General features: G+C 41.0%; 1 protein-coding gene across 2 annotated transcripts; it reads left to right on the forward strand.

Moving 5' to 3' along the window:
• Positions 1-2,994: 2,994 nt before the first annotated feature.
• prrt4b (proline rich transmembrane protein 4b) lies at positions 2,995-26,259 on the forward strand. 2 transcript variants are annotated; one of them, XM_078243062.1, is made up of 4 exons: positions 2,995-3,200; positions 8,810-9,956; positions 16,065-16,199; positions 22,724-26,259. In XM_078243062.1, the coding sequence occupies exons 2-4, from the start codon at positions 8,903-8,905 to the stop codon at positions 24,781-24,783; spliced, it is 3,249 nt and encodes a 1,082-aa protein (XP_078099188.1). In that variant the 5' UTR covers positions 2,995-3,200; positions 8,810-8,902; the 3' UTR covers positions 24,784-26,259. The 2 variants fall into 2 exon arrangements, with proteins under 2 accessions (XP_078099188.1, XP_078099190.1); XM_078243064.1 differs by having other exon boundaries at positions 2,995-3,196.
• The last annotated feature ends 10 nt before the right edge of the window (positions 26,260-26,269 follow it).

Below are 26,269 nucleotides of genomic sequence, written 5' to 3' on the forward strand. Positions count from 1 at the left end.
GCTCAAAGACATGCTTTTTTAATGAAAGCAGAAGTTAAAAAAACCTTTTTACTAAAGTTTTGGGGAGATTTGGCGTCATGACCTTGCTGTCACTATAAAAAGATAGCAGAAGGGCTCTAGGCAGGGTCCGTATAGATGGCAGAGCCAATAAACCATTGATAGAGTCCATTGTTTTGTTTTATCAAGACAAAGAAACTTTCTTTGACCTCACAATCAGCCATTGTCTGGCACTTTCCGTTTGCTGGAGCTAGTGGACTGTACAACGAGAGGATGTCAGTCACACACACACACACACACACACACACACACACACACACACACACACACACACACACACATGGAATTCTTAGTATTCTATGGGGGACGGCGATCTGCTTCACTGTGTCCTCAAGATGCCGGCCAGACCTGAGAAAGCATGACCCTTTAACACACTGAGTCCACTGCCATTAGTCACACTGATAACACAGGAATATGTGTAAAAGTGCATGATACGGTCCACAGAGGTTATCTTCTATTAGAAGTGGACGTTTTCTCAGTATTACAGTGGGATACTGGAGCTTCTTTGAGTAGAAGCTAAATAACCTCACAGCAGGGGAAAAGCAGTTGAAATAAATAATCTATTGTCAATTAGAGCTGCAACAATTATTTCCTTGATTATTTTCTCTACTAATTGGATAAAATGTCACAGAACGGTGAGAAATTCTCATCACAATTCCCAAAGATATTCAATTGCACTGATATGAAAAAAGAAAAAAAAAGTAGCAAATGCTCATATTTAGGAGGCTGGGACCAGGAAATGTTTGGCATTTTTAGTGGAAAAACTGGACTCAAACGATTAATCGATCATCTTACTTGATCAATACTTGATGAATAAGTTTCTGTGGATCAACTAATCTGATTTTATCAGCTCGTATTACCATATGACTGTTTTTCGGGCAGTATTCCTATTTGTTACAAGGACAAGTTACATTTGAGGAGTCATTTGACGCACTTGTGAAGAAATGCATATATACACACTAATATATCACGTATTTAAGATAATCTTTTAAATCATTTTATTATCTTCCAGTCAAGGTCTACCAAGTATTGTGATGTTTAATATTAAATATTTGTTAAGTTGTCTGCCCTCAGTCATTTCTTATATTTGTGTTACTGCAAAGGGAACATTTTAAATTTAAAGAATAAAAACAAGACAAGAACACTTTAAGGGTTGTAAATAAAGACTGAGCTGGCACTAGACTAAAGATCCTTAATTAGAACACACATACTTGTTTCATCTGTTGTTAGAGCTTGTCCTCGGGCACAGTTTAAAGATCAGCTTATCCTGTCCTAAATTCATAACTTCATAAGAAATACTTCAATCTGTCCTGAGATCAGAATGGGAGTTCATTTCACCTTTCATATCTCTCACTGCTTTTAAGCAAAACCTGCAGGCTGGAAAGAAGCGCTTGTCTACAGTTATTACAGAAATGATTTGATTTCTTCTAGGGCATGAAACCAGGCTTTAAACAAACCTTGTGCGATATCTACTGTCTCTAAAAAAGGTGTGCTCCTACCACAAAACAGTTTATTCTTTATAATGAAGTATCAAAAGCCTAAAAGACTGGCTTTGTCCCTCCTTTATATAGCATATATCGTAGCTTTTGAAGAATACGGTGTGTATTTCAGGTTTTGAGGATATATGTGTGTCCAATCTAACTCCAATTATTCAATTTAAAAACATGACAATACATTGACTTAAAAATAGAAGAAGCAGCAGCTGTGTAGCAAGGAAACTAGTCTTTTATCTCACCGGGGTAAAAGTAAAGGTGGTAATAATAGTAAGGAGAGTCAAGGTGAAATATGTTATTAAGGCGATGTTGCCTGCGCCGGCGGGACTGAGCTGAGCTGGAAAGGGGATCTCATCATAGGCAGGACCGCTCAGGAAATTATGTTTCCTTGGGCTGATAGTTCACTGATTGTTTCTATATTTAGGAAATTCCTAGGGATCATAGAAGCAAAGATCTGGGGAATGTTGTGCCAAAGTTGGTGCACAACAATGACTCCTTCAATTGATTGGACATCAGTCAGGTACTGTGTTAAACTGTGTCAAAGGTGAGTCTCTGCGACCTTGTGTAAACTTTGTAGCAGATTGGACATGACGTGAGTCGTTCTGTGCTTCAGAGAGCTGGGATGAAAACTAATAAAACTGATGCTTTAAAGGAGAACTTGGGGCTTATTTTGTAGTTTTGGCAGCCCAGTATCTGTACCTCACAGATTTATGTCCAATGCCAACATTTAGTGCCAACACAGGAAGTTATTGTGTAAGATATGTAGGATGGTGGAAAGTTAGGGTTTGAAGATCGGGACGGTAGATGGGTGTATAGCTACTTTCATGCAGTAACCAGAGTTCACCTCCAGTCAGACCTGCATTGAACTTTTGCATGTATATTAACAGTAAACTAACCTTAACCATACCTTAACTAAAGTGCATTTGCCATAACCACAATTTGTATTGTTATAAGATATAGCAGAAAAAGACAATTTTAAAACTATTGCCATTGAACATAATTCTGGGATTTACACAATATTCCAATATTGATGTTCTTGTCTGGTGATGGGGTTGGACTTTATCATAAGCAAACGGAATGATGCCAAAACTACCAAAACAAGACCCAAGTTGTAAAATATTGGAATTCACTGTTAAAGTTCGACTTAATAGGAAGATCATTTTTCTGTGGAGTAGTGGGTGATTTGTTTGCAAAGCCAGAATGCCAACATCAGCACACTAGTTATAGTAGGTCTAAATATAGTGCTTGAAAACAGCTGCATTCAGATTTGACCAGCTTACAGCTTGAGTGTGTGTGCACATGCAGCTATGTAAAAGCTGCACATGTGATATTCAGCATGTGTGTTTGCACAACTCCCATTCCTAGTGTCAGCGGCACTGGGTGATCTCCGCTAATGAACAATTTGCTCGGTGAGGTGTGACCACAGGCATTGTGATGGGAGCCACACAGTGGACTACTGATGCAGTGAGCGAGAGAGATCGAGACAAATAGAGAGAGAGAGAGAGAGAGAGAGAGAGAGAGAGAGAGAGAGAGAGACTGGAACTCAATTCCACACAGTCAAACCTACACTGGCTCAGAAAGACGGTCTCTCCTGCAGCAGAACACACACTGCTGGCTGTGGATTCTCCATCTTATTCCATACATCTGTAGGTAAGACATGTTTTCATCTCTCTGTTTACATAGCCGTACCTCTCTCCCTACATGTGTATGTATGTTAATCAGCTGCTCTGCATCAAGGAATAGGGATGTGTGGGTCTGACTCCAATATGCATGCTGTTACACGCTGAGAGACGCACTCAGTAAACACACAAACATATTTCCTTTAACATGTAAGAGGGCTTGTGTTAATTACAATCAGGATTAAGAAGGAGTCATTTAGTGATAAATCTATAGGCAAACATGGAATGTGTGTGTTGGTAGGTGTATTTAAGGAGAGTGTGTGTGTGTCTGTGAGTGTGTCATCTGGATAAACCTGATATGTAAAGATTAACATATGCAATTTTTATTAATATCTGGCTTAGATTATGCAATCATATGTGTGTGTGTGTGTGTGTGTGTGTGTGAGAGTGTGTGGGTTTTGATGTTAGAAAACCAGCAAAGCATGGATTGTTTGTGTGTGTGCCTGCGTGTGTGTGTGTGTGTGTGTGTGTGTGTGTGTGTGTGTGTGTGTGTGTGTGTGTGTGTGTGCATTTGCATGTGAGTGCAGCACACTCCAAAAAGCGGAACAGCAGAGTCCAAAAGGTGCTCAAATCCCGACGATTAGCAAGACGTCTTTGGCTTCAGCTGTCACCATGGCAAAGGCAGCCGGTGGAACGCCTGTGTTTGAGAGCTTCCTTTGTAATCGGCAGTTTCACGACATTCATAAGCTCTAGGGCTAACACAAGCATTAGCCCGGCACAATTAATGTCATTCTCAAGCATGGGGAATATGTGTCATGAGTGGTCAAAGTGGGGATTTAAAGAGGCGTAGTATAAGGAGGCATGGAAGATGTTCGGAGAGCCAAACTAAAGAAAAAAAGGAAAGATTGAGTGAATCAACAAGTTTTCACAGAGAAATTAAAGGTTGAAGATATTATTAACGGTACTGCTAACGTTCTGATAGGACTTCTGCATGTGGAAAATGGATTTGTAAGCTGGCATGTCAAATAATCATCGGAGGAAACCCCACAGATTAGAATAGCAAGGCATTCATCTTGTTTGTAAATAGCATGACTCAGGATGTTGTTTGGTTGTAAAGCCTCCAGGAGGACATTTGTAACCTGTTAGGACTCCTGCCAGTGATGCTGCTCATTTGACAAGCGGTTTGTCTATTGTCGGACATGAGAGTAGCTGTCACTATGGTCAATAATGTCCAGGGAATCAGAGAATCTACTTGGAAAAAGATGTCAAACAAGGAATTATACAGTTAACTTAGACAGGGACTGATAAAACACAAATAGCAGTAAAATCACAGGCAAAGAATCTGTGTATTTATTTATTTTTTTAATTGGCATGCGCTTAAGTGAAATTGCAATTGTCCACTTAAAAGTTTGACATTTTGGGATGCTTATTTCCTATCTGGCTTAGAGTTAGATGAGGAGATCAATACCACTCTCAGCTAGGAGAGTGGTACGGAGCTCCTCATCTATCTATCTATCTATCGGCAGGAACGCGAATAAATCTATTTACCAAAATGCTGAACTATTCCTTTAAAATTAGTATGCACTGAAAAGGACAACAGTCTGTCTTTGTTTATAGTCAACTAGTAGTGGCAATGTTACTGCATACAATATGCCGGCAATGAAAACACGATACTCTAGAGCTGATTTGGTATGTACTATCTAATCAATCTCTATTGATATAAATATTGTAGTGTTGTCCGTAACGATGAAATAAACCAATCGTAAAATGAATCTTAAACAGTGGACAGTTGTTATTTTTAGTGAAATGAGGACATTAGATGGATACAATAGATGGATAGTCAGACACTTGGGCACCAGTTAAGCTCTGTAACACTTTATAAAGCCCTTCAAATGTACTGCTTTATGCAGAATAAATCCCTGCTGGCTTAAAGCGGCCAGTCAGATTGAATCTGTGCAGTATTGACATCCCTGCATAGCACCAAAGTCAGGAGAGGACAACAGGAAAACACCATATGTTTACTCCTTAGATGGGAGATAGAGCCCTGTGATGTTAAAGTGCTGCAATCTGACCCAAAAGCATGTGGGAGGATGCACATGTTAATACAATCGCACCTACATATAACCATGGAAATAACACTAGAGTGAGAACTAGTGCTTGTAAATATGCACGCCCACACAGCAGATTCAGAAAACTGTCACCCATAACAGTAGCTATTTGCAGGGAGGTAACTTACTCCATTGTCCTGGACTGTGTCATTGATCCACAGACCTTACCGTGCTTATAGCAAGTTTGTTAAATAGTAATGACATGGGCCACAGTCAATCGGTCTCCATTTGTGACTCCCCTTAGCATAGAGCCTCTCCATTTCAATCACTCAGGAGTGACACACCTTTAATTCAGTCACTGTGTTGGACTCCTCTCTTCATCTTTCTCTCTGTCGTTAGCTTTACTACAGAGGCCTTAATATGTTCAAAGAGGGGCTTGTAATGATATAATACTCAGAATAGAGCATTTTCCATAGAGAAATATGTTACAGCAGGTTGAAGGCGGATTGAGATCAAGATGGCTGATGGTCCTGGGAGAAGTGAGAGAGTGGGGGGCTTCTCATGGATACACACACCGACTAAATTGAAAGACAGGAGTCTGTTTGCAGAGTTAATAAAGGAGTCACTGGCAATAAACTAAAATGAGCATTAGGGAGACTGCAGCAGAGTTTACTCTCCTGGACTACGACTGCCACAACTGAATGTCAATATGGTGTTTTTGTCTCTCTCTCTCTCTCTCTCTCTCTCTCTCTCTCTCTCTCTCTCTCTCTCTCTCTCACATCTATTGCCCTTGTCTTTTGCTCTCTGCCCTTCTCTTCTTCCGTCTCCGCTCCATTGAGCACACTACAGTGGAAGGCCCCGTCTTTGTTAGGAGTGGCGAGACAAAAACACCAGCAAAATAATAGAGGGGACTTGTAAATTCCCCACAGACACTTTTTATAGTTCCTTTCCACTTGCTCTGTTGCCTGTCAAAGCAGACAATGCCTTCACTACCAGGCACGTATTTGATGTGGTGGCAAGTGGCCCAATCTGGAATCAGAGTACAAGCCCAAGCTGTGGTGTGTTTTTTGATTCATTAGTGGCTAGCACTGTAGATAATGTGTTAGCTTGATTGCTAGTTTGTTTTAAAAACAAAATGTGTTTACATGTTTAAGCTGCTATTAGCAATATTCTTGTTTTATTAATCTCCAAACTTTGCAGTTACCCTCGGCTCTATGGAGCATTTAAGTATCTTTCAGCTCATTGTTTTGTTTTATGGCCCGCAACTTTAATGTTTTGATTAGCAAGAAGCTCTGATTAACCCACTCTACATTACAGCACCAAACTCTACACAGACAAAGTTAGTGACTAGCTGTTGAACAAAGTGGAGCAATGAGCTGCTAAAGAGTCCGATATTTCCCTCAGGAGTTGTTGGGGGTGACCAGAAACACGACTCCAAATAAAGGCTAATAATGCTAATGCTAATAAGTATCTGCTGGGTGTGTAAATATGCTACTGTTTGCTGATAAGTTTACCATATCAACTTAAAAGGTGATAATATGGTTGTGTTGTGTTTACAGTTCGATCCCACCCACAGTGGCCAAAATAATTAATTATTGCAGGTTTGACAAAAGTGGAGCGACATTACAGTGTATCGGGAAATAAAGTGGGATCTAGGAATATAGCTTATGTTAAAAAACCATTACTTTGAAAAGGGTATGTGTATTTTCCAATGATTGCTCACCTAAATTAAATCCTTTATTGGGTCATTACAATTGCAATATTATCATCAAAAGTTGAAGTGAATTCTAACTTCAACCAGTTTTCTGTAGGTGGAAGACTCAAAAATAATCTATCTTTAAGAAAAGGTGTTATCATGTGTGCAATGACAAGATGAGTCAGCCATCAACAAAATCGCATCTGGTATGTTACCAGAGTCAAAGAACTTGAGGAGAAGAACGGGATTGTGTACCCTCAATTCTACCCAAAACTGCTCCTGTGGTGTCTTTTTGATTGATTGATTCTACAAAATACATTCACTTAAAAAACATGCTGGAAGATTATACTGTAAAGTAAAGTTAGCGTTTTGCGCGCTACATGAGTTTTCTTTTACCACACTAGGTGATACTGAGCTAAAGTGATGCTGAAGTGAAACGTGAGAGTGTTAAAAAATGAGTGCCAAAATAAATTATACATATACCCCACTGGCTAAATATTTGATCAGTTATCCATCAAATCAACAAAAAGGCAATCAAGCATAGAATATAATTTGCCCTATGCTTTAAAACTAATTAAAATGTTTCTCTACATAATAAAATACAGTTGGTTCCTAAATAATACAGCTTTCCCTTTCTCTTTAAAAGCTGCATTTAATAGTTAATTTGGCTTTCTCTAAGCATTTAGAAATAGCTGGCAAAATGTCTTGAAGAAGCCAACAAAGTATGCATGCATGGGTGTGTGTACCTACAGAACAGTACATGTGGGCGAACAAGTACACAATTCAGTCAGATGATAATTCATCTACAATCATATCTCTGCACGCATGAAATGTGACTGTGTGTGGGTTTGTTGGTTCAAGCTTGAGATCACAGGCATCTAAAAACAACCTCACCTCGAGGTTTCATTGGAAACCTTTCAAAATGCTAAAACTAAGGAGTGTGTGGGAAGCTTTATGTTTGACCCCTAACCAGTAGTCAGTCTTCATATCTCCGTACATGACTGTATATACAGGCTGGGTTAGGGAAGGGAGGGGAAGATGGCCGGCAAAGTCTCTGCTCCGCAGATCAGTGAGAGCAAGCCTGAGACTCTTATAGTAGTGGCTGATTGATCTTGTAGATGCATATTATGTTTTTGTTTTGTTTTCTCTCCCATGCAAACAGATCTTTCTCCCTCTGCTTTAAAGAACAAATACGTTGGAGATTGAAAGAGAGCAAGGCCAAAGCTGGGGGAGAGTTGAAGAACAGCTAAAGCATACAGGTTGTTGTTCTCACGGGGGAAATTCTTTGGTGCTCCAGTCTTTTCACTGAGGCAACAGGCTAGTGACTTTGAACCACTCTGCGCCCCACAAAAGAAAAAGAGGTCCCTCTATTCTTATGTTGGCAACCCGGACCCTAATTCTTCACTAACCTCCCCCAACCCTACTCACATACACATTATTTGTTGACCAATCCTCACTGAATAGAATACATATGGATGGAAGTTCTTTAAGTTCAAGTCCTCTAATTGGTCAGTCCATGTAGCAGCCCAACCACTGTTACACAGCATGCATGTGAGCAACAGCCCGACATAAATACTGACCACCACATCTAACGGGACACCACTAATTGTGGGGTGTTCATAATACTTAAGCTCTTGTTGTGATTTGTGGCGGGTGACTTTTTTTTTTTAGCCTGCTAACTTCAGCAAGCTCTTGTAACGGATGGCATAGTTTCTATACTTGATTTCCTTCACAGTCTGGAAAAACAGCTGAAAAGCAGGTCACACTCGAAAATGTTCAAAGAAAAGAAAAACGAACAGATGCAAATTCTATCAAGTTTTCCTCAACTTAAATTTAGCCGACCAAGAGTGGATGAAAAGTGTGTCACTCAGTGTCCTGTGTGTTCTTGTCTTTTAGGCCATTTTGCCGGAGAATTAGACAAACCCGCCTCAGGGAGCAGAGGAGAATGGAGAACAACATGTGACCGATCTGTGCACCACTGTCGACAGCATGCTTCGCCTCCTCCGGACCTTGGCTTTCTGCTTCTGGTGTTTTTTGCTACTTCACAGGCAGGCTGTGGCTGATGAAGAAGCCCTCTGGGGACCAACGCCATCAAGAGAAAGACCATCTGAAAAGAAACAAAGCTCTTCCTGGTTGACCCCATATCTGCAAAAGCTCCCTGCCATACCCTTCCGTATCCCCTTTTATGGGAGCTCAAACAGCAACAACGAGGATGCTGCGTTGACCACAACCGCCAAAGGGCTGACAGAACCAATCGATCACCTGCAAGACCACTCAGGTTCAGGGGAAGGGAGCATTTCTGAAGCCTCTGAATCAACCACCACTTCGACTCAGAGGCTCCTAACCAGCGTGACAAAGATAAGAACAGAATCACTTCCCACAGGGACATCAGATTCTCCACACAGCAGCATAGCACAGAGCGACAATGACACTCTTGTTTCAGACTCCTACTCTCCCACAAGCAGTTTTATCAGAAACACTCTGTTCACCAACAGTCCCACCAGCACAAGCACCCCTGAACTAAATGCAAAACATACCAACCCACCGAGGGGCACGGCACGAGCGGCCGGACCCAGCATTGGCACCCCTACACAACACCTCCCAGGGGAACACACTGATAAAAAGGAGGCTGAAGATTTCACAGAAAAGACCTCTTTGACGATAGCACCAAAAACTACAGTTCCCACTGCCTTGACATGGGCAGCAGCCCAAATCACAACAACCCCAGGACTTGTGGAGGCCACACTGACCAGCAGACACCCTCTGGGGCCTGTAACTCCACCTACGTCCTCAGAAACCATGTTTGTCAGAAAACCACAACACTCTACTGTCAGTGTTATCCTCTATGCTGGAGAGGCCACAATGACGGAAACTCACCCCACTCAGAGTAAGGCTGACCTGGGCTTCTCTGAGGCCAGGTCAATGCCCGGGGAGGAACAGCCAGGGGTAATCACCACTGCCATGGGGATCAATCACAAACTAGTGACGGAATCCATAACTAGCACAACTCAGAGCCAAAGGGTTAACTTCTCAATAGCAGGAGGTAAGCAAAGTTAAACCAATCAATGGTGGCTGGATTGACTTTATAGATGTGATCAATCATGGGCAGGCAGGTCTTAAGTGTTCAATAGCTGGTTGTCAAAAGGCTACAAACAGTTCGGCTTGATCGATGACATATCTGACATGGTGAATAGTCAAATGTCCGACATTAGCATAAATCCAGATGTTGTTGAAACCCTGTCGAACACTCATTAGGTACAAGTCTGGAATCTACATTTACAATGATTACAATGATGGGTTATGTGTTGAAATTTCTGTTCACCTTGAGACCAAATATAATCAGTTGTCCTGTCCTTCCCATGCAGTATTCCCGTAAGCACTCCCCATCCTGCACGTACACCTCAGTTATACAACAAGATCAGTTCATGGGTTATTTAGCAAAGAAATAAGATTTCATTCTAGGACATGAGATAACACAAATGTCAAGACATGAAATAAAACAAAAGTCAACAGTGTCTCTGTGGTGGTTTTAATGTCTCAGGCTATATTGCGATAACATGACAGCTTTCAGAAATGAGAGTTGCACAATACAGCAATCAAAACCATCTACAACAGCATGAAACATATTTATTGTATTTCCAATACCACAGACTTTGAGCTATTCAATAAAATAGTTCCATGGCACAGAGTAGACAGAACTTAGAATAAAGCATCAAAGTGTGTTGTGCAATCTGTTGTGGATAGTTAAAAAGCTTTTTGTAAGTGATGTGTTGTTGGCTAAGTTGATTTTGCATTTTACAATTGTCGCCAGTGAGTCATTCGTACCATCCTATTTCTTTTTTTTAAAGAAAATCGCATATTGCATAAGCCATTACCTCAGTGAATGAAAGGAAAGAGGATTTGATTGAAGTCTGCTCAATGGGGATTTTGTTTCTCACAGATAATCAAAATGGAAAGATGATGAGCTAAAACAGCTACTGGTAGCCAGTAGGTTCCAGGGGACTTTAACATGACATTGAGGCAACACCTCCTTCTTCAAGGCCCATCCCCCAACACTGGTGGTAGTCTGGTGTCTGTATGCTTAATGAGCCTTCAGAGGAAGGTCCTCCTCCTGGTACAGACGCATTTATCATGTAGGGTCAAAGGTTGGGCCAGAAAATGATGAGTCGATTATTCTCAGCCGGAGAGGTTCGGTGTCCACCTGATAAACCCGTGATTGTTTGATGGATGTATACACACTGTAGTGTCTGCAATATGTACATAATAATATTCTGCGGGTGCATATTGATTAACGTCTATAATTTAATGCTGGCATCCCACCAAATGTCCATTAATATCAGTCAATGATAAATATTTTTTTAATAATACAATTTTAATTAATTGTAGTCCCTATATAATTACACAAATCATTAGCCAAAACAGAATGAAGCAATTAAATGGTAATACATGAACAAAATGATTACCCCTTTTACAATACATAACCCTTTTTCTCTTAAAAATGCAGATTTCTCTCAAATCCTCTAGGCTTCTCTTGTTATTCCAAACAGCTTTTAGCTTATTGCTTGAAAAAAAATCTCATGTTAAGGTTAGTAGCTGTTCTGGAGCTTTCAATCATATTTAACAGTTATCATAGGATTTCTATTTTTCTGAGCACTTTAAGGACTTCATTTTCATGTGTGATACAGTGAAAAGCTTGAGAATAGCTACTAAATGGACCTTGAAATCAGATTGTTTTGTCAACTGCTGTTTCCAAGGTCAGAAATGGACTTTGAGACGCTCCTGGATACTTACAGATAGCAATGTATTCCGCTCAATATCAAATAGAGATTTAGAGGGAATGTTTTCTCGCAGTGTTGGAATGCAATTATTCCAAAACTTGCATCTCCCATACCTTTACACAGCTTGTACTGAAACTGGTGGTGTTATGTTTTGTCTACAGCGCCCGGTGTTATGTCTACACTTGTTTTCGGTTATGCATCGTTTGGCGGCATGCAGAAAAGATAGGGGGATCGGCCCGGGTGTGGAGGGCTGTTGTTGCTGTGTATCAGTATTCCAAGCGCACACTCAGCGAAACCACCTCGTCTCCAGTGGGACCATCCGCTCGCCAGTCGCTGTTCACGGATGCTGAACATGCTTCTCGCCATTTAGTCTACTCCCTCCCTTCCTCCCTCCCAGCTCCCCTCCGCCTTTTGCAATCTTTTTAACAAACACAAATCCCTGTCACTTTGTTCCATGGACATACATGTCAGCTATGACTGCTTTAAAATGGTAAAAATGTCCTGTCAGGGATCAGAGAAGCTTTTAGTCATCCATGGAGAAATAAAAAAAAAAATCAATAAAAAATGTGGTACTCTTATGCACCCTAGTAGTCTGCTTGGTGTGGTATTGCAGTGTTTAAATAAGCACACCTTGCTAAAGGACGCAGGGAGAGACTTATATGAAAATGAAAGCACGACACCCCTGCATTATCATACATTATCCCAGTGTGAACATTCTGGCCGCGTGTTGTAAAGTATTTTAAGCTACACAGGGTGAATCACTTCCCTACTGGAGGTATGGAACATCTTCACCACACAAACGGGTGGGTTTTCATCGATTGAGTGTTTGCTATGTGGCGTTGCCCTTGAGAAGGCTGTCAGGTGTAAAAAATAAAAAAAATAAAAACAGCAATGATCTGCATCTGTGTCAAATCCTCTACTAAGGGACACTCCAACATCTGACAGCAAGGGCAATTATGAGAAGAGAGAGCTAAAAAAAGGGAGTGGAGGGGGGAGGGGGTTGAGGCTGATGAGATGTGGAGGTTGAAAATGTAGGATTTCTAAAGCCTCTCAGATAGCCACTGCTGTTCATTTTCTTACAATAAGCTTTCCTTTATCCTGCTCCTTCTTTCCTCTCCTCCTACCTTTTCCATTATTGTATGCTGTATTAAAAGGCAGAGACTAGACCCTTAACATACTCCATTAATACCTGCAAGGATATATTGTCTAATGCCCCAGTATATTTACGTACATGGAAAAAGGGTTTTAATGCAAATCGAAAACTGCGGTGACTTTAATATTATGTTAATCTTCTCATAATGACTCCCTTAGCGAGACAGAATCCATGAGTTTTAGAAAACTGAATGGGTTAGGCCTGTTTGTTTTTAGGATTTGACCCACAGCTCTCAGGTTGAATAAAGCTGACTAATGCAAATACGCAATTGTAGAACAACCTGGAATAATTCTCACCTTTATATGGACAGATTTTTAAGTAAGAGTAAGTGTAATGAAGTTTGAAAATGCCATGAATCCCTTAGTAACTATCTTAAAATGGAACCAAATTAGCAACAACCTGATGCAACTGTGTGCAAGTACATTTGAGATGAGGTATCTCAGTCATAATATCCCATTTTTATGGATCTGATTATGCACATCTGACTCTCTGCTGCACTGCTATCCAACGTATTCCGTTTCTGTCTTATCACTCTAAGCTCAGTGTGTTTGTTACAAAGCAATGTATGCTTTCACAAACTCACTTACGGAATTAAAGGAGAGTTTAATGGAGTCCAAGATCATCTTTTGTTTATTATTTCTGGAAGCCGGAGATAATGAGGAGCCTCTGAAACACTATACACTGTGAAGAACTACCACGCCAAAATGGCCATCATTTCCTCAAAGATTTTGCCCACTGTAGGTGCAACTTTAAATTCAATTTAGGCTGCATCTCTGGATGAAACCTAAAAGAGAAATATCCATTCACAGTCTGAGGCGGAAGGAAGGAATTTTTTGAGAAACAATTGATACAACATCATACTTTAAGTTCATGAAGGCTAAATGAAATGATGTATGTATTAATTAGGTAAACAGTAAAATATCTTTTGTATCTTTTTGTTTTTATTTTGCTCTGTCAGCAGTCTGTAAATAGCCAGTCATCAGTCATTTTGCTTGTGCTCAAGAGATAAGTTCCACTTGTACTGAGTGAGTGAGTGATATGATATTTATATCTTATTTGTAGCAGATCTTGTTAGGTTGCAATTTAATCTGCAGTGCAGGCACATCCGAGCATCTGTACTGCAGATCTGAGATGCTGCAGTGATCTGGCTGTGGTGTACAGTCTCTCTTTCCAATTCACTTGACACGATCAACAAACAATTTTCAATTTATATACTCTTTTTTATTGAAATTACAATTGTTTCACTCTGTTGTTAGAACACACTATACAGATAGGCCTGAAATACACACACACATGCTCATGTCCTATAAATGCACAAATGGAGAGATGTTAGAGTGAGGGGGCTGCGACTGCTGGACAGGCGCCGCAGTTAGGGGGATTTGGCGCCTTGCTCATGAGCACCTTGGCATGATAACAAAAAAGTTGTGACGAGAAAAAAAAGTTTGAGGAAACAAATATACAAATATTTCTGCCAACTAGTCATCTTGTTCAGATAACTGTAACGACTCACTCAAATGTAAACTGTGCAGACTCAAACTTAACCTGTGGAGTTTTTTTGTAAACAAACATTTTCATTCACATTCAGTGTTCCTCACCAAACAATCTCTGGACCCATCGGCAATGGCCAAAAGTTCGGGGGGTTCCGGTGTAGCCAGCGAATATCAGGCCAAGAATTCCTCTTTCGTGTGCTGGTCACAGTCTTATCCTTTAGCAACCAGATGACAGGTACAGACGACATTCTGGCAAATCTCTATAAACAGATATCTGCATATCAATGCAGAAATCTGTTTAAAAATCAGACGATAGCCGATAGGTTCCGATATTGCCATTCGGCAAACGCGTTGACCTCTTTTGCTCTCCAAGCGGACTGTTTCCCTGCATGCGACCAAAGGCATTGTTGAGGTCTAACAAACGTGTCAAATACAATTATCTTCCTCATAAAACATTTGCAAAGATGATTTTTTTGAAAATGTTTAGTCCTGCATTAATGTTTACTAGCTTGAAGTCTTCCTCTTCATTGCCTTTTGCCGCGTTGCTACGTTTTGTTGAAAATAACCGTCTTCCAACTATCGATCAGCTAAATAGCGTGACAACTGGCGACTGTGTGTTGTGATGCGAGTTCTTGTGTGCAGACAACTGACTGCAGACTGGGACTTGGTCGTAAAAACATTTCTGCTCCTACTGGTCATAACCTCCATGGGGTACCTTTAAAATCTCAAGTTTTGAACAAAATGCGCCGCACAAACCCAGAAATCTAACTTACAATTGTTATATTTGTATATGTAGCTCAAAATATAACTAACTAGATTTATAGTGGAATAAATATCTATCGTATGTGCAGGTAGGTCGTATGTGTCAGTATTTGTTTCTCAGCGATCTCCCTCTCTTTTGGTGTGGACAGATCTCCAGCTCCAAAAGCAGAGTTTGCTTTGGAGACTTTTAAAAGTTAACTCGGGTGCTGTGAGCATGACCTAGATCATACTGTACGATAGTGGCTTGCATTGCCTCGTCGCTGTTTTTTTTCTAACTCATTATTCCTCCAGCTAGCCCTATGCCTCGGTGTCTTTTATTAATATTAATACTGAAGTTATAAACTAGCACTGTACCTGCTGCTATCCCTGGCTTCATCACAGTCAGCGCATTGTTCCAAATCTTATCTGGTCCATCATTCATTTATAACTGCTGCACAGTGTTGTAAAACACACAAATGCTGTGCAGAGGGCTGACTGTGAACACATATTTTGTGCGTGAACCAAAAGGGAAAATAGAGTGATGTGGCTCTTTCTCATTCTGTGTCTCTTTCTTTCTTTCTTTCTTTCTTTTTCTGTTCTCTTAATAAAACAGGCCTGGGGTCTGGATTTGTAATGGATCAGGATGTGCACACACTCTCAAACATGCACACACATATCAGGATGTCAATGTAATTAGACTACAGAGGGCCAGACTACTGTGCTATGGATGACTGGCTTCAACTAAGTGGGCGATGGGCCAATACATTTGACAGAACTGGGTTAAGAAATATTGTCCTTCCATGTTGTGCATTGTGAAGCTCAGACATACTGGGAGAACACAGAGGGTTAAATCTTTTCTATTGGCAGGCTCCAGATTTGCTAATCTGTTTTTTTCTCAGACTTCTTGGAGCTACTATGTCGCGTTCTTTAAATTGCAGTCCTGATCGCTTTGAGATCGCTCAGAGGTTAAATTGCATGTGTCTTCCCAGAGCCACCAGGCAAAGAGGATAAGGAGAATGAGGAAGGTGTGGTTCCTTCAGCTGACTGGGATGGTGACACCAGGTTGGCGGACAATTCCACACCATCCGCTAAGCTGCTAACAACGTCCACACCACAGAGCACAGGTGAGCAAACAAATCCCTTGAGATGTGAACAAAAACTAATTTTAAAATCCCATCCATTTAAGCATGCGTTTGCACTAGCATGCTGTGAGGTGGACTACTAAAAGGACTGCAGGCTGTTTGTTTCAAAAGCCGTCCTGTAGCTGTTCCAATATCTGTTTCTTCCAGTCCTTTGACAGATTGACTATTACCCTGCATTCTTTGCCTGAAGCTAATAATTGCTTCCAACGGGAGGAGAAAACTGCTTAGTCAAGCTGCGATTTTGGAGAACTCCTGAGAACAGAAGAGATAGGGAACAATGCCTACCCCGATAAACAAATATGTCTCTCAGTTAAGTAATCATTGATCTGGTGACAATAGCTGCCTTTAAAAAAACTGAAAATACACACAAGTAATTCAGTGCTGGCCAATGACATCAGAGTACTTTAAAATAAACACTTTTTTTTTTCTACTAATAAAATATAATTTATTCAGTTTGGGAATCTATTCATTAATGCAGGGTGTCAAACTGCTCATATTATAGATGTGTGATTTAATACCAAGTTAGAGATCAAACACAAAAAAACATTAGGTGCAAATACTGTACATAATAATCGACTAAATTAAGGCTGGCAATGTTCTGTATTGTTGTTATTAAGTGCGTTTCCATCGACCTGTTAAATCTTCTATGCAACGAATCCCAAGAAAAAACTAAAACTGATAATTTGACCATCTTTCAATACTTCCAACAAACCTATATATCCTGTTTGTGACTCTCAGCACTAAGCTCATTGGCTCTTACTGATGACGCAAATCTTTAAAAACTGCTTACAAATACATAGTTTCTTTTTTACAAAAGGCTTAGTAATTTCCTCAAAGAAATATACTGGGCATAGTAGTTTTTAGCAAACATCACTCAAACAGGAGTAAACAGGGCATTTGTGGGGGGACTATTTTCAGCGGCGGATTAATACACAGTTGGTGCTGTAGGGAGTTCATGGCAACAGGGCAGTGTATGCAGGATTGACTCAAAATAAACAGAGCCTATGTTCATGGAAATGAATTGGTTCATCATTGATGTGTTTTTAATAGTTTTGGGGCAACAATGGAGGTCTATTGCACAGAACAATGAGCTATATTAGGCTTTTCTACACAGACAATATTAGCAGAAACAATTCATTATTGGCGTTTGGTCTTTTCATGGGAGTTTTTGACAGTAAAAAAATATATTATATATCAATAGCTTCAGTAATCAAAAAAGATTCTCATCATCCACTGTAAAATCTGGTGTAATCTCAATGTACACATATACAAGTCTATCATATACTATATTATTCCATCATCATGAACTTGACTTCTGGTAAAATATGTTTATTGAAAGATTCACTTTTAGCCCAGTTCACAGCAGCAGATGTAACCCACATTACCTCGCCCAGAATAGCAGATGTTGTCGGGTGATTTTCAAAAACAGACCTGTCAAATGTGCCACTTTCTGATGATATGGGCGCTACGAGGCTTTCTATCTTGGTGTGCCACGAGTGAGTGAGTGAAACAATAATGTTGGTCGTCTGTCTGCCTGCCATTTAAATGTGTACTGCCTAAAGCAAAAATCTGTTGTTGGTAATATCTGCTGCACTTTAACAACTTTCAAGTTATCATACAAGCTATCCCATTTGTTTTAAGGGACCCAGATAAGGTGCTTTAGCATTAAGTGCAAGTGTTGAGGAAGCAGATAAACCCTCAGCCTCACACACGCAACTGGCTCCTGCTCAGTATGCATGATCTAACTTCTCCATGAGCTCCCACTAAATTGTTTTTTTCTGAGGTGATCCTAATTGAAAATGAAAGCAATCAGATAAAAACGACATGAAGCTCTCAGTTTCACGATGCAGAATCAACACGCAGCCAATTAAGATTTGTGTGGGGTTGTTGCCCATTTAACATCAGTAGAATCATTCACCTTTATTACCTAGGCTGGTCTGCAGATTACGGTGCCTTAGGTGAGACCTTTTAGGATTTACAAGCAAAACCCAAAGAAGTTAAGACATAAATAAAGCCCCTGTGCACTAATAGTGTTTCAACTGAGACCTAAATGAAACCACTCCTCACAAGAAATCTGAAGCCTTGTAATGTGGATTTGCTGATTTTCAGAAAGTTAGTGTTCATTTATCTTTTAGACTGTGTGCTATCGGTCCGTATTAATAATTAAATGAATTGTCTTAAGACAGATCTAAGTTCTTTCAATTTATACTGAATGTAACATCAAATATTCACAGAAATCGTCACTCATTAGCTGCAGGCATTGTGAAAGAAGGGCTAAACACTTATGTTTTCCAGAGGATGAATCCTACTTACTTGGGTGAACCTATGGCATTTCCCCTAGCTAGCGCCATCATCAGTTCAAAATGTTATCTTGTCCATTACTTTGGTTTAAGACCAAATACCTACAAATGACTAATGACATTCCTATCATTCTCAGCTGTGATTGTGTTTTGTGCTCATTTGCAAATATTAGCATGCTAACACGCAAAACTAAGGTGCTGAACATGGTAAACATTATACCTGCGTCACATCAGCCTGTTAGTAATGCATACCCATCTAGCTAATAACACAGGAATTTGTGTGAGGGCAACTTGGGGTTGAGTATCATTTCAGTGTCTTGCTCAAGGACAGTTCGATATGCGGACAGGAGGAGCCAGGAATCGCACCGTCAACTTTGTGATTATAAGTCGACCCACTCCTGAGCCACAGCCGGCCCTTTAGCGGCTAAATGCTGCAATATGTAACTAGCACCAGCTAGTCGCTGTGTCTGTCTGCTGCGGAGCAGGTAGTGTAGTCAGTGGAAATTCCAGGTCTTTAAAAGATTACATTTTTGACTTTTTTATTAGTTAAAATGACCTCTCAGTTTTGTGTCCACAGTCACTTTGCTTTCAGGCTGTCTACTGCAGATATGTCTACTGCCCCTAGCATGGGAGACTTGTTCCCACAGGAATGTGTCAGATGACCGAGCAGCATGCAGTGGAACGTAACGCTCTGATCCTTGTACTGTAGCCATTACATACCAAACCCCGTCCAGGCCGCTCGGCCGATCCGGCAACTCAGATGTGACATTTATCGACATGAGCGAGGCCACAAAACATGGCACTGATTCAATATCTGTCACGTTTTCCAGTCAGCTTGACTGGCAGCCAAATCACCACCATCGCCCTGGAAAGTAAACAGTTAGATGGATGAGTCATAACACTGTACTGAACACCACCGACTTTATCAGTGACCCACACATTTACAATGCCTGCAGCTGTGTGTTTGTTTTACACTCCAGCCACATTTCCCACACCGCTACTGTCTGTTGTGATAGGACTTTGTCAGTGCAGTTATACAGTGCTGGTTTATTAGAACACTGACATAGTTAATGCCCTCATTAAAAGCTGCTAACATCACTTTAAACCAGATTAAATATACCTCCTCATTTTCTCAACATGACCCGGGGTATCAATGACATAGCTTTCATGCATTCTGCACTGATTTAATATGGAGTGGTCACAAGTAATGATTGTTGTCATCATTGATTAATCTGTTGATTATAAGCCACGCTAGCAGCACAGCAATCAGTCTGTCAATCAGTCGGTCCATCACTTTGGTCCAGACTGAAATATCTCAAATACTACTGGATGGATTACTGTGAAATTTGTTGCAGACATTCGTGGTTCCCAGAGGATCAATCCTAATGACTTCAGTGATCCCAACTTCTCTCCTAGTGCTACCATGACGTTAAAATGTGTGGTTTTGAGTGAAAAGTCTGTCTGACCAGCAGATTAAAACTAAAAAGGTACTCAATTTTACAGCGATATATATAAAACAAAGAAAAGTGTTAATTTGTGATCTAGAACCAACAAATATTTGGTATTTAACTTCATAAATTACTTAAGCGATTAATTTACTGTCATTTGCCTAATTTAAGTTTTTTTTACGTAATAAGAGTTCCAGACACCTCAGGAAGCTGCGGTTATTCTAGATCAATAACTGTGTTTATAATTCAGTCATTCTTTCCTGGCAAATTAAACGTCAATATGAAACAGAATGTTTAGTCCAGTTGCTAAACTGAGTTAATGGCTGTACTGCTTGTACTTTCCTGGCAGAACGCACAATGCGTGGCACATCTGAATGTACTGACTAATGTTCACACATCTGGCTAATTCTCTTCCCTGCCATATTTCCTCTTAATATAGTCCAGTATGATGCTGAAGGATCATTATTAGAACAATGCACAAGGGAGCCATCTCAACAGCATTTCACTTTTTGCTCAGATTCAGCAGGGTTTAATTAAAAAACAGTCCATCAGTGCAAAAACAAAGCCTTTCAAAAATTCATCCATCCTTGTTTTTCCTGCTGTTGAGGACGTGATTAAGCTTCAAAAGAGAGCTCAGGATGTCTGAAGTAAATCTGCTTTGTCGAGCTACAGTAATAGATGCACCAGCATCTGGCAGTGCGGTCCTATTTCCTCGATCTTGACGTTTTCATCACAACCAGGGACAGTGATTCAGCTCTGAGGTCAGGAGACAAATGAGGAAAAATTATTAAGACTTTGTCAACAACAGGCAGACAGTAGAGCAGTGCTAAAGGTAAAGCACTTGTAAAAATCCTCTGCCACTCTTGAGGATCTGACGCAGGGAAAGAGCAAGGCTTTGTTCAGCAGAGCTACTGGAGTACAGCAAGTGTCAACAGTACAAATAAATGCAAATGCACCGGTACACACTCCAATATGAGCACACATAGACACAAATTGTACAGGAAGCCCACTAACATTAATCCAAGTGAACATGCTTTAGGCTGTTTGCATCGCCTTGGTAATGCTAAAGTGCTATAAGCAGACACACACTGTCAACCATTTCACTCTCCCTCAAAGAGCTGCAGACCTACACATGATGACCTAAACATAATGAAAACAGCAGCTGCCATGCATTGGATCCATACAATTGGGGGGGGGCAGCAGAAGCAGAAAACACAAAGCATGGGAAGAGACTTTTAAAAAATCTGGGCAGTCAAGAAGAACAGAACAGAAAACTGTCCTAGTTCAAAAATAACAAACCCACCTATGTGAATTTCCTCTTTTTGAAGGCAGATGTTGAAGGGAAATCATAAACAAAAGAGTGAATTAGGGGACCAGGACAGAGTGGGGTGGTGGAAACACAAGAATACAACCCATAAAAGTATATTAAAAGACATGAGAGAGACTTAAAACAAAAATGCTAAACCACATAGATCAATGAATGAATGAATGAATTAGACAATCTATACGTAAAGATTTGGGGGTTTTGTGGTGCTGATGTCTGCACATTTAAGTTCTTAAACTGGCACATAACATAACCAACCCACATAATGTATTCCCCAGGCTTCGCTGGACATATTTAACCCCCCCTTTTCACTATATTAGACAATGCTTTTTGGCTGTATTAGAACATTTTTACACAAATAAGTCTCTAATATCACATAGAAATTACAGCAAAATATATTTGAGTGTACACTCCACTAAACCTACCTGATGTGTGATTTAATGTGCTGTCAGTTTATCAAGTTCATTTGTCCTCATCCCTGTGGTCCATTATAGCATCTGGCTCTTTATGGAGGAGTGATTGTCTCTGATCTGCAGCAAAATGACTGATGAGCTTGTGTGTGCAAATGACAGAGATGCAGTTAGTAGCTGCTTTTCTAATAGGGCAAGGGTTTTAAGCTGCCTTTATTAGAGTGAAGGTCTCAATGTGTTCTTTTTTTGTGGTGAAAAGATAGTATGTGCATGGTGATGGTTATGTTTTATGAAAAAGAACAAGGTCCATTAAGCTGTGAAGCTCATGTTTGTCTTTTTGCCCATCTGTGAGGCATTATGCTGTGTAAAACGTCTTGTGCTATTTAAGTCACCCTCCAGTAACTGAACAACATAAACATACGCGCAGATGAGCTTTGCAGGCGTCTTTGTAGTGTTCACACAAACACATATATATATATATATATATATACATATACATACATGGTTACCCCTTAATTTCCAAAGCAAAACCATTTCCTTTGCAGTGCTAAAACATGTCTAACACGATCATGATTAACTGTACTCGCATGGAAACTCCAGATGGCTTACGTAATGCAAGAGAAACTAGCTCTGTGGTTCTGAGTGGGCTGTTCTCTAAAACACACACACACGCACATAGCCTCTGATTTGGGCCCAGCTCAGTTTAAAGTTGCCTTCCAACAAGCTTTTAAACAGGATTAGCACATTAGGAGGAAAGCGCGTTTTTACCATCCTGGACCTGAGCCAATTTGTTCTCTGGCTCAGATAGTTTGAACCTTGATTAAATGCTTCTGTGTATTCTCATGAGTAAGTGAATAAGTATGCATTAAATTGAATTAAAATTATAAGTTTACAGCTGTTGCCTTTTCCAAGTTTTGGATTTTTCTTGTCTTCAATTACTCATTAAAATATGAATCTTGTTTATTCTACCACAGCTATTTAAAGCAGATTTGATCAAACTGAATTTCTACTTGGCATCCCCCAGAAACTCCCCATATTCCTCTGTACACTGAAGACTGGATGTCCAACCTGGTGGACAGCAACGCCACCTTCCTTCCAGACTGCAATAAAGAGCGCTCCGGGATCTGCAACTTCTCCGACACCTGGGACGCAACAACCTCCTCTGACGTCAAGCACACACAAAATATCACTGCCACGAACCAATCAGTCAACCCCCTCCTGATCCCAGCTCCACTCATGTTGGTGCCGCTGTACACCGACTGGAACAGCGCCATGGCAGCTTGGGGACTGGCCTGGGAGGCGCATGTATACGGTGCTGGTTGTGTTTTTGCGATGCTCACGCTAGCATCAGCGCTTAATCTGCTCTGCTTGCCACTACGATGCCCATCCGGATGTGGATACTTTGCCCTGGTCAGCCTGTTTCTACTAGCTGCTGGTTGCACCAGATCTTTCTCCCTCCTGTATGATGCCTACGGCCACCAGGACCGCTTGCCCTCCACAGAGGCCTCACTGATACTCTACGAAGCACCGTTTCCCTGCTTGACTGCAGCTTTCGGCCTGGTTTTCCTACTCCTCTCAATGCGCTCAAGAATGCAGCTCTCCTACTCAGCTTTCCAGAGACCCTGTTTCCTGGCCTGCCTGGTTGTCCTGCACTTTGGTGCCGCATTCGGACCGGTGACATTACTGAAGTTCTACCAGCAAAAGCCTCCCCTTTGCCTCTTTCTTTCACTCATCTCCCGTGGAGCCTTTGTAGCACTGGCCACATTTCTGTCTGTTGCCTATTTTGTGTTCTACATCTATGTGCGGGCAGATTCGAAGCACATTTACCACCTGAATAACACGTCTCCAACACCTGCTGAGCGCTATAACCGATGCCCCTTTGCTGAGAGCCGGGACTGGAACCGTGCAGCTGTAACCGTCTGTATTTCAGCATTGTTTTGTTTAGCATGTGCAGGACTGCAGTTATATGCAATGCTCAATGCTATGGGTGTTGCAGGTGGAGAGGAGGTCTTCCACCCTTGGCCCTGGTGGGCTTTTCAGTTTAGCTGCAGACTGTGTGAGCTCGGGGTTTGTCTCACCTTAGCCTTGGTGGTCGCACAACCAGTCTACTGTTCTGACCACCTACCCGCTGCAGGGAGCTGCTGGACTGAACTGTTGGCATCCAAGTCACCCATCCTGCCAGGGAGCTACCAGTGGTCCCTGAGCCAGCAGGAGAAGCTTGCAATTGTTGATACCATTGGGCTTGGAGAGACAGAGAGCCTTCCTCTTTACACTCTGGTGGATGACAGGCTTGGCAGCAGTCTGAATGGCCTGGACCTCCTCTACCACAGCAACCGGGCCTTGGCATACAGAGACCTGGACTTGGATTTGGACCTACATGGTTCAGGAATTCTTGAGGATGGAGGAGCCAGAGAGCCCTCAGGTGGATCCTCGTTTACCAGTGACTCCACCACAGACCTGCGGCCACCTTCGCCCATCAACCTGCGTCGCAGCATAGATGAAGCACTCTTCAGTGAGGCACTCTTTCCCATGAGCCTCTTTAGCCCTGCCAGGCCTTTTCGCTGCAGCGATCTATCCATTAACAACCACTGTGCATTTCCAAGCAACGGCCTCTGTGATCCTCTCTCAATGGACCCTAGCCTTTATCGTACCTCTTCCTGCGTGGAGATGGCCTCTCAACCCGAGCTGTCTTGTGCCCAAACCCAGGGAGACACTATTGTAGGTGCCCCACCATCTCCCTCCCTGTCCTCTTCCTCCAGCTGTTCATCTCGTGAACGTTGGAGGGGCAGCTCTTCCTCCTGTTCCCTCTACCGAGAATCTTTCGGAGGCTCGTCACTGGTCCTCTGCCTGAGCCCAGAGAGGCATGCGCAGCAGCTTCTCCAGCAAGGGGGTATGGGCCATGTTGCATCCTCTGGCCACCAGGGCCATGCTGACCCACAGAGGCAGTATCAAACACTGGGCGCAGCCTCACAGGAGAGCCTGGACATGTCGTCTGAGGCAGACCGATCCGTGCAGGAGGAGTTCATCAGTGTTTGCAGACAAATCGATGCTTTGAGCATCTGCAGCGAGACTATTGATTTATAAAAGGGCAGTCTGGTCAAACAAGGGTTACACAGAGGACTTATTAAGAAGGATGTTAGAAGGGGGACTATCAAGGATTTGTACAGCCTATTTGATAGTGCATTGTAGCTTTTGCATACACCATGAAAGACATAGCTGCCCAAATAGTTTTTGGAGCTTTGTTATGTGGTCACTAGTGAATGTCTATGAGGGTCTATGTGCCAAGAATGTCAAAAGCCAAATGGTAATTTGTAACTTTTACATGTTTGATAAAGGCTGGTGAAGTTTGATATAGTCAAAAGAATAGTAACATTTTACTGAGTGGAGATGACAAGAATTTGTACAAATGTTTTTATTGCATTCCAACATTCCAATAGATAGTACTGTGACTAAAGTTAAGCACTTATTAAATACTACTGAGGTCTTATGCTTTCAAATTCAGCAGAATATCAGTCATTAAATCTCATGTTGAATAAATGAGATTAAAATTAAGTTTGTCAAACTATAAACTCACCATACCAATATGCAACACATCTTACTTGCAGTTCTGGTGCAAAAGTGCCCTCTACTGCTAAAACGCACACTATGTTGAATTATCCTCCTACATTTATCACCAATGAACTGTGCTTCTACATACACTGACAGCATCTTCTATAACCGGTCTATTTATTTATGTTCAAAAATAACTGTGCTCAACATATTGTTTAATAAAGTTTGTTTTATAACATTTGGCTTGTTTTACTTAAGGTTCAAAGTGACATCTGGCAAGGTGAGTTTGCAGCTCATGTTAAAAAAAACAACACAATAGTCCATACACAGTTTTATTTTTATTTATTTTTTACCCTACTGAAAGCAAAAGCAACTTTCCCCTGTTGAGCGTTTTACTGTAAACATGTTTCGAAGTGATATTCTTAAAAAAAAACCAAAAAAAAAAAAACTAATGGATTTATGAATACCGAGTCTTTTCCATCCATCTTAAAAGCACATGCTTATTGTTTTGGCTGTTGGTTGGAGAAGTGACCACTATGTCCTGGCAACTGTAGCTTTGCAATATACTTCAGACTGAAAACAACAAATAACTCACTATTCCCTAGATTTGTGCTTTTTAGATGGACTAACAGACAGGACTCAGTACTTTACAAAAATACATTTTATAAACCTGAATTCTCTCTTTAGATGGGAAACTGAAAACAAGCAGCAGTCACTTGCAACTGGATATAGGTAGCTATATATTTCTTCATATATTTCCATGTACACTTATTTTGCTATTTACTCCAATTGCAAGGCTTTTGTTAGTCAAGTGAACCCTGTGCAGGGTCAAGTACATAGTATGATAGAGAAAGCAACTTAACTATTATAATCTGGGACATTTTATTTAAAGAAAAGAAAAAAAACATTACATCTGGCCAAAAGGACATCCAGTATGAACATGTTGGCAAAGCCTACTCCTACATAAGCTAATAACGAACACAGCGATTCTGTTTTAAAGTACAAAAAGAAGAGGCGAGAG

This window comes from Sander vitreus, chromosome 23 (genome assembly GCF_031162955.1).
Source record: "Sander vitreus isolate 19-12246 chromosome 23, sanVit1, whole genome shotgun sequence".
Taxonomy (NCBI): Eukaryota; Metazoa; Chordata; class Actinopteri; order Perciformes; family Percidae; genus Sander; species Sander vitreus.

Excerpts from the sequence above, each read along its gene's own strand:
- prrt4b (XM_078243062.1), top strand. The coding sequence starts at position 8,903 with ATGCTTCGCCTCCTCCGGACCTTGGCTTTCTGCTTCTGGTGTTTTTTG. Across the intron at positions 9,957-16,064 it reads TAACTTCTCAATAGCAGGAG|AGCCACCAGGCAAAGAGGAT; the intron begins GTAAGCAAAGTT and ends GTGTCTTCCCAG. Across the intron at positions 16,200-22,723 it reads GTCCACACCACAGAGCACAG|AAACTCCCCATATTCCTCTG; the intron begins GTGAGCAAACAA and ends GGCATCCCCCAG.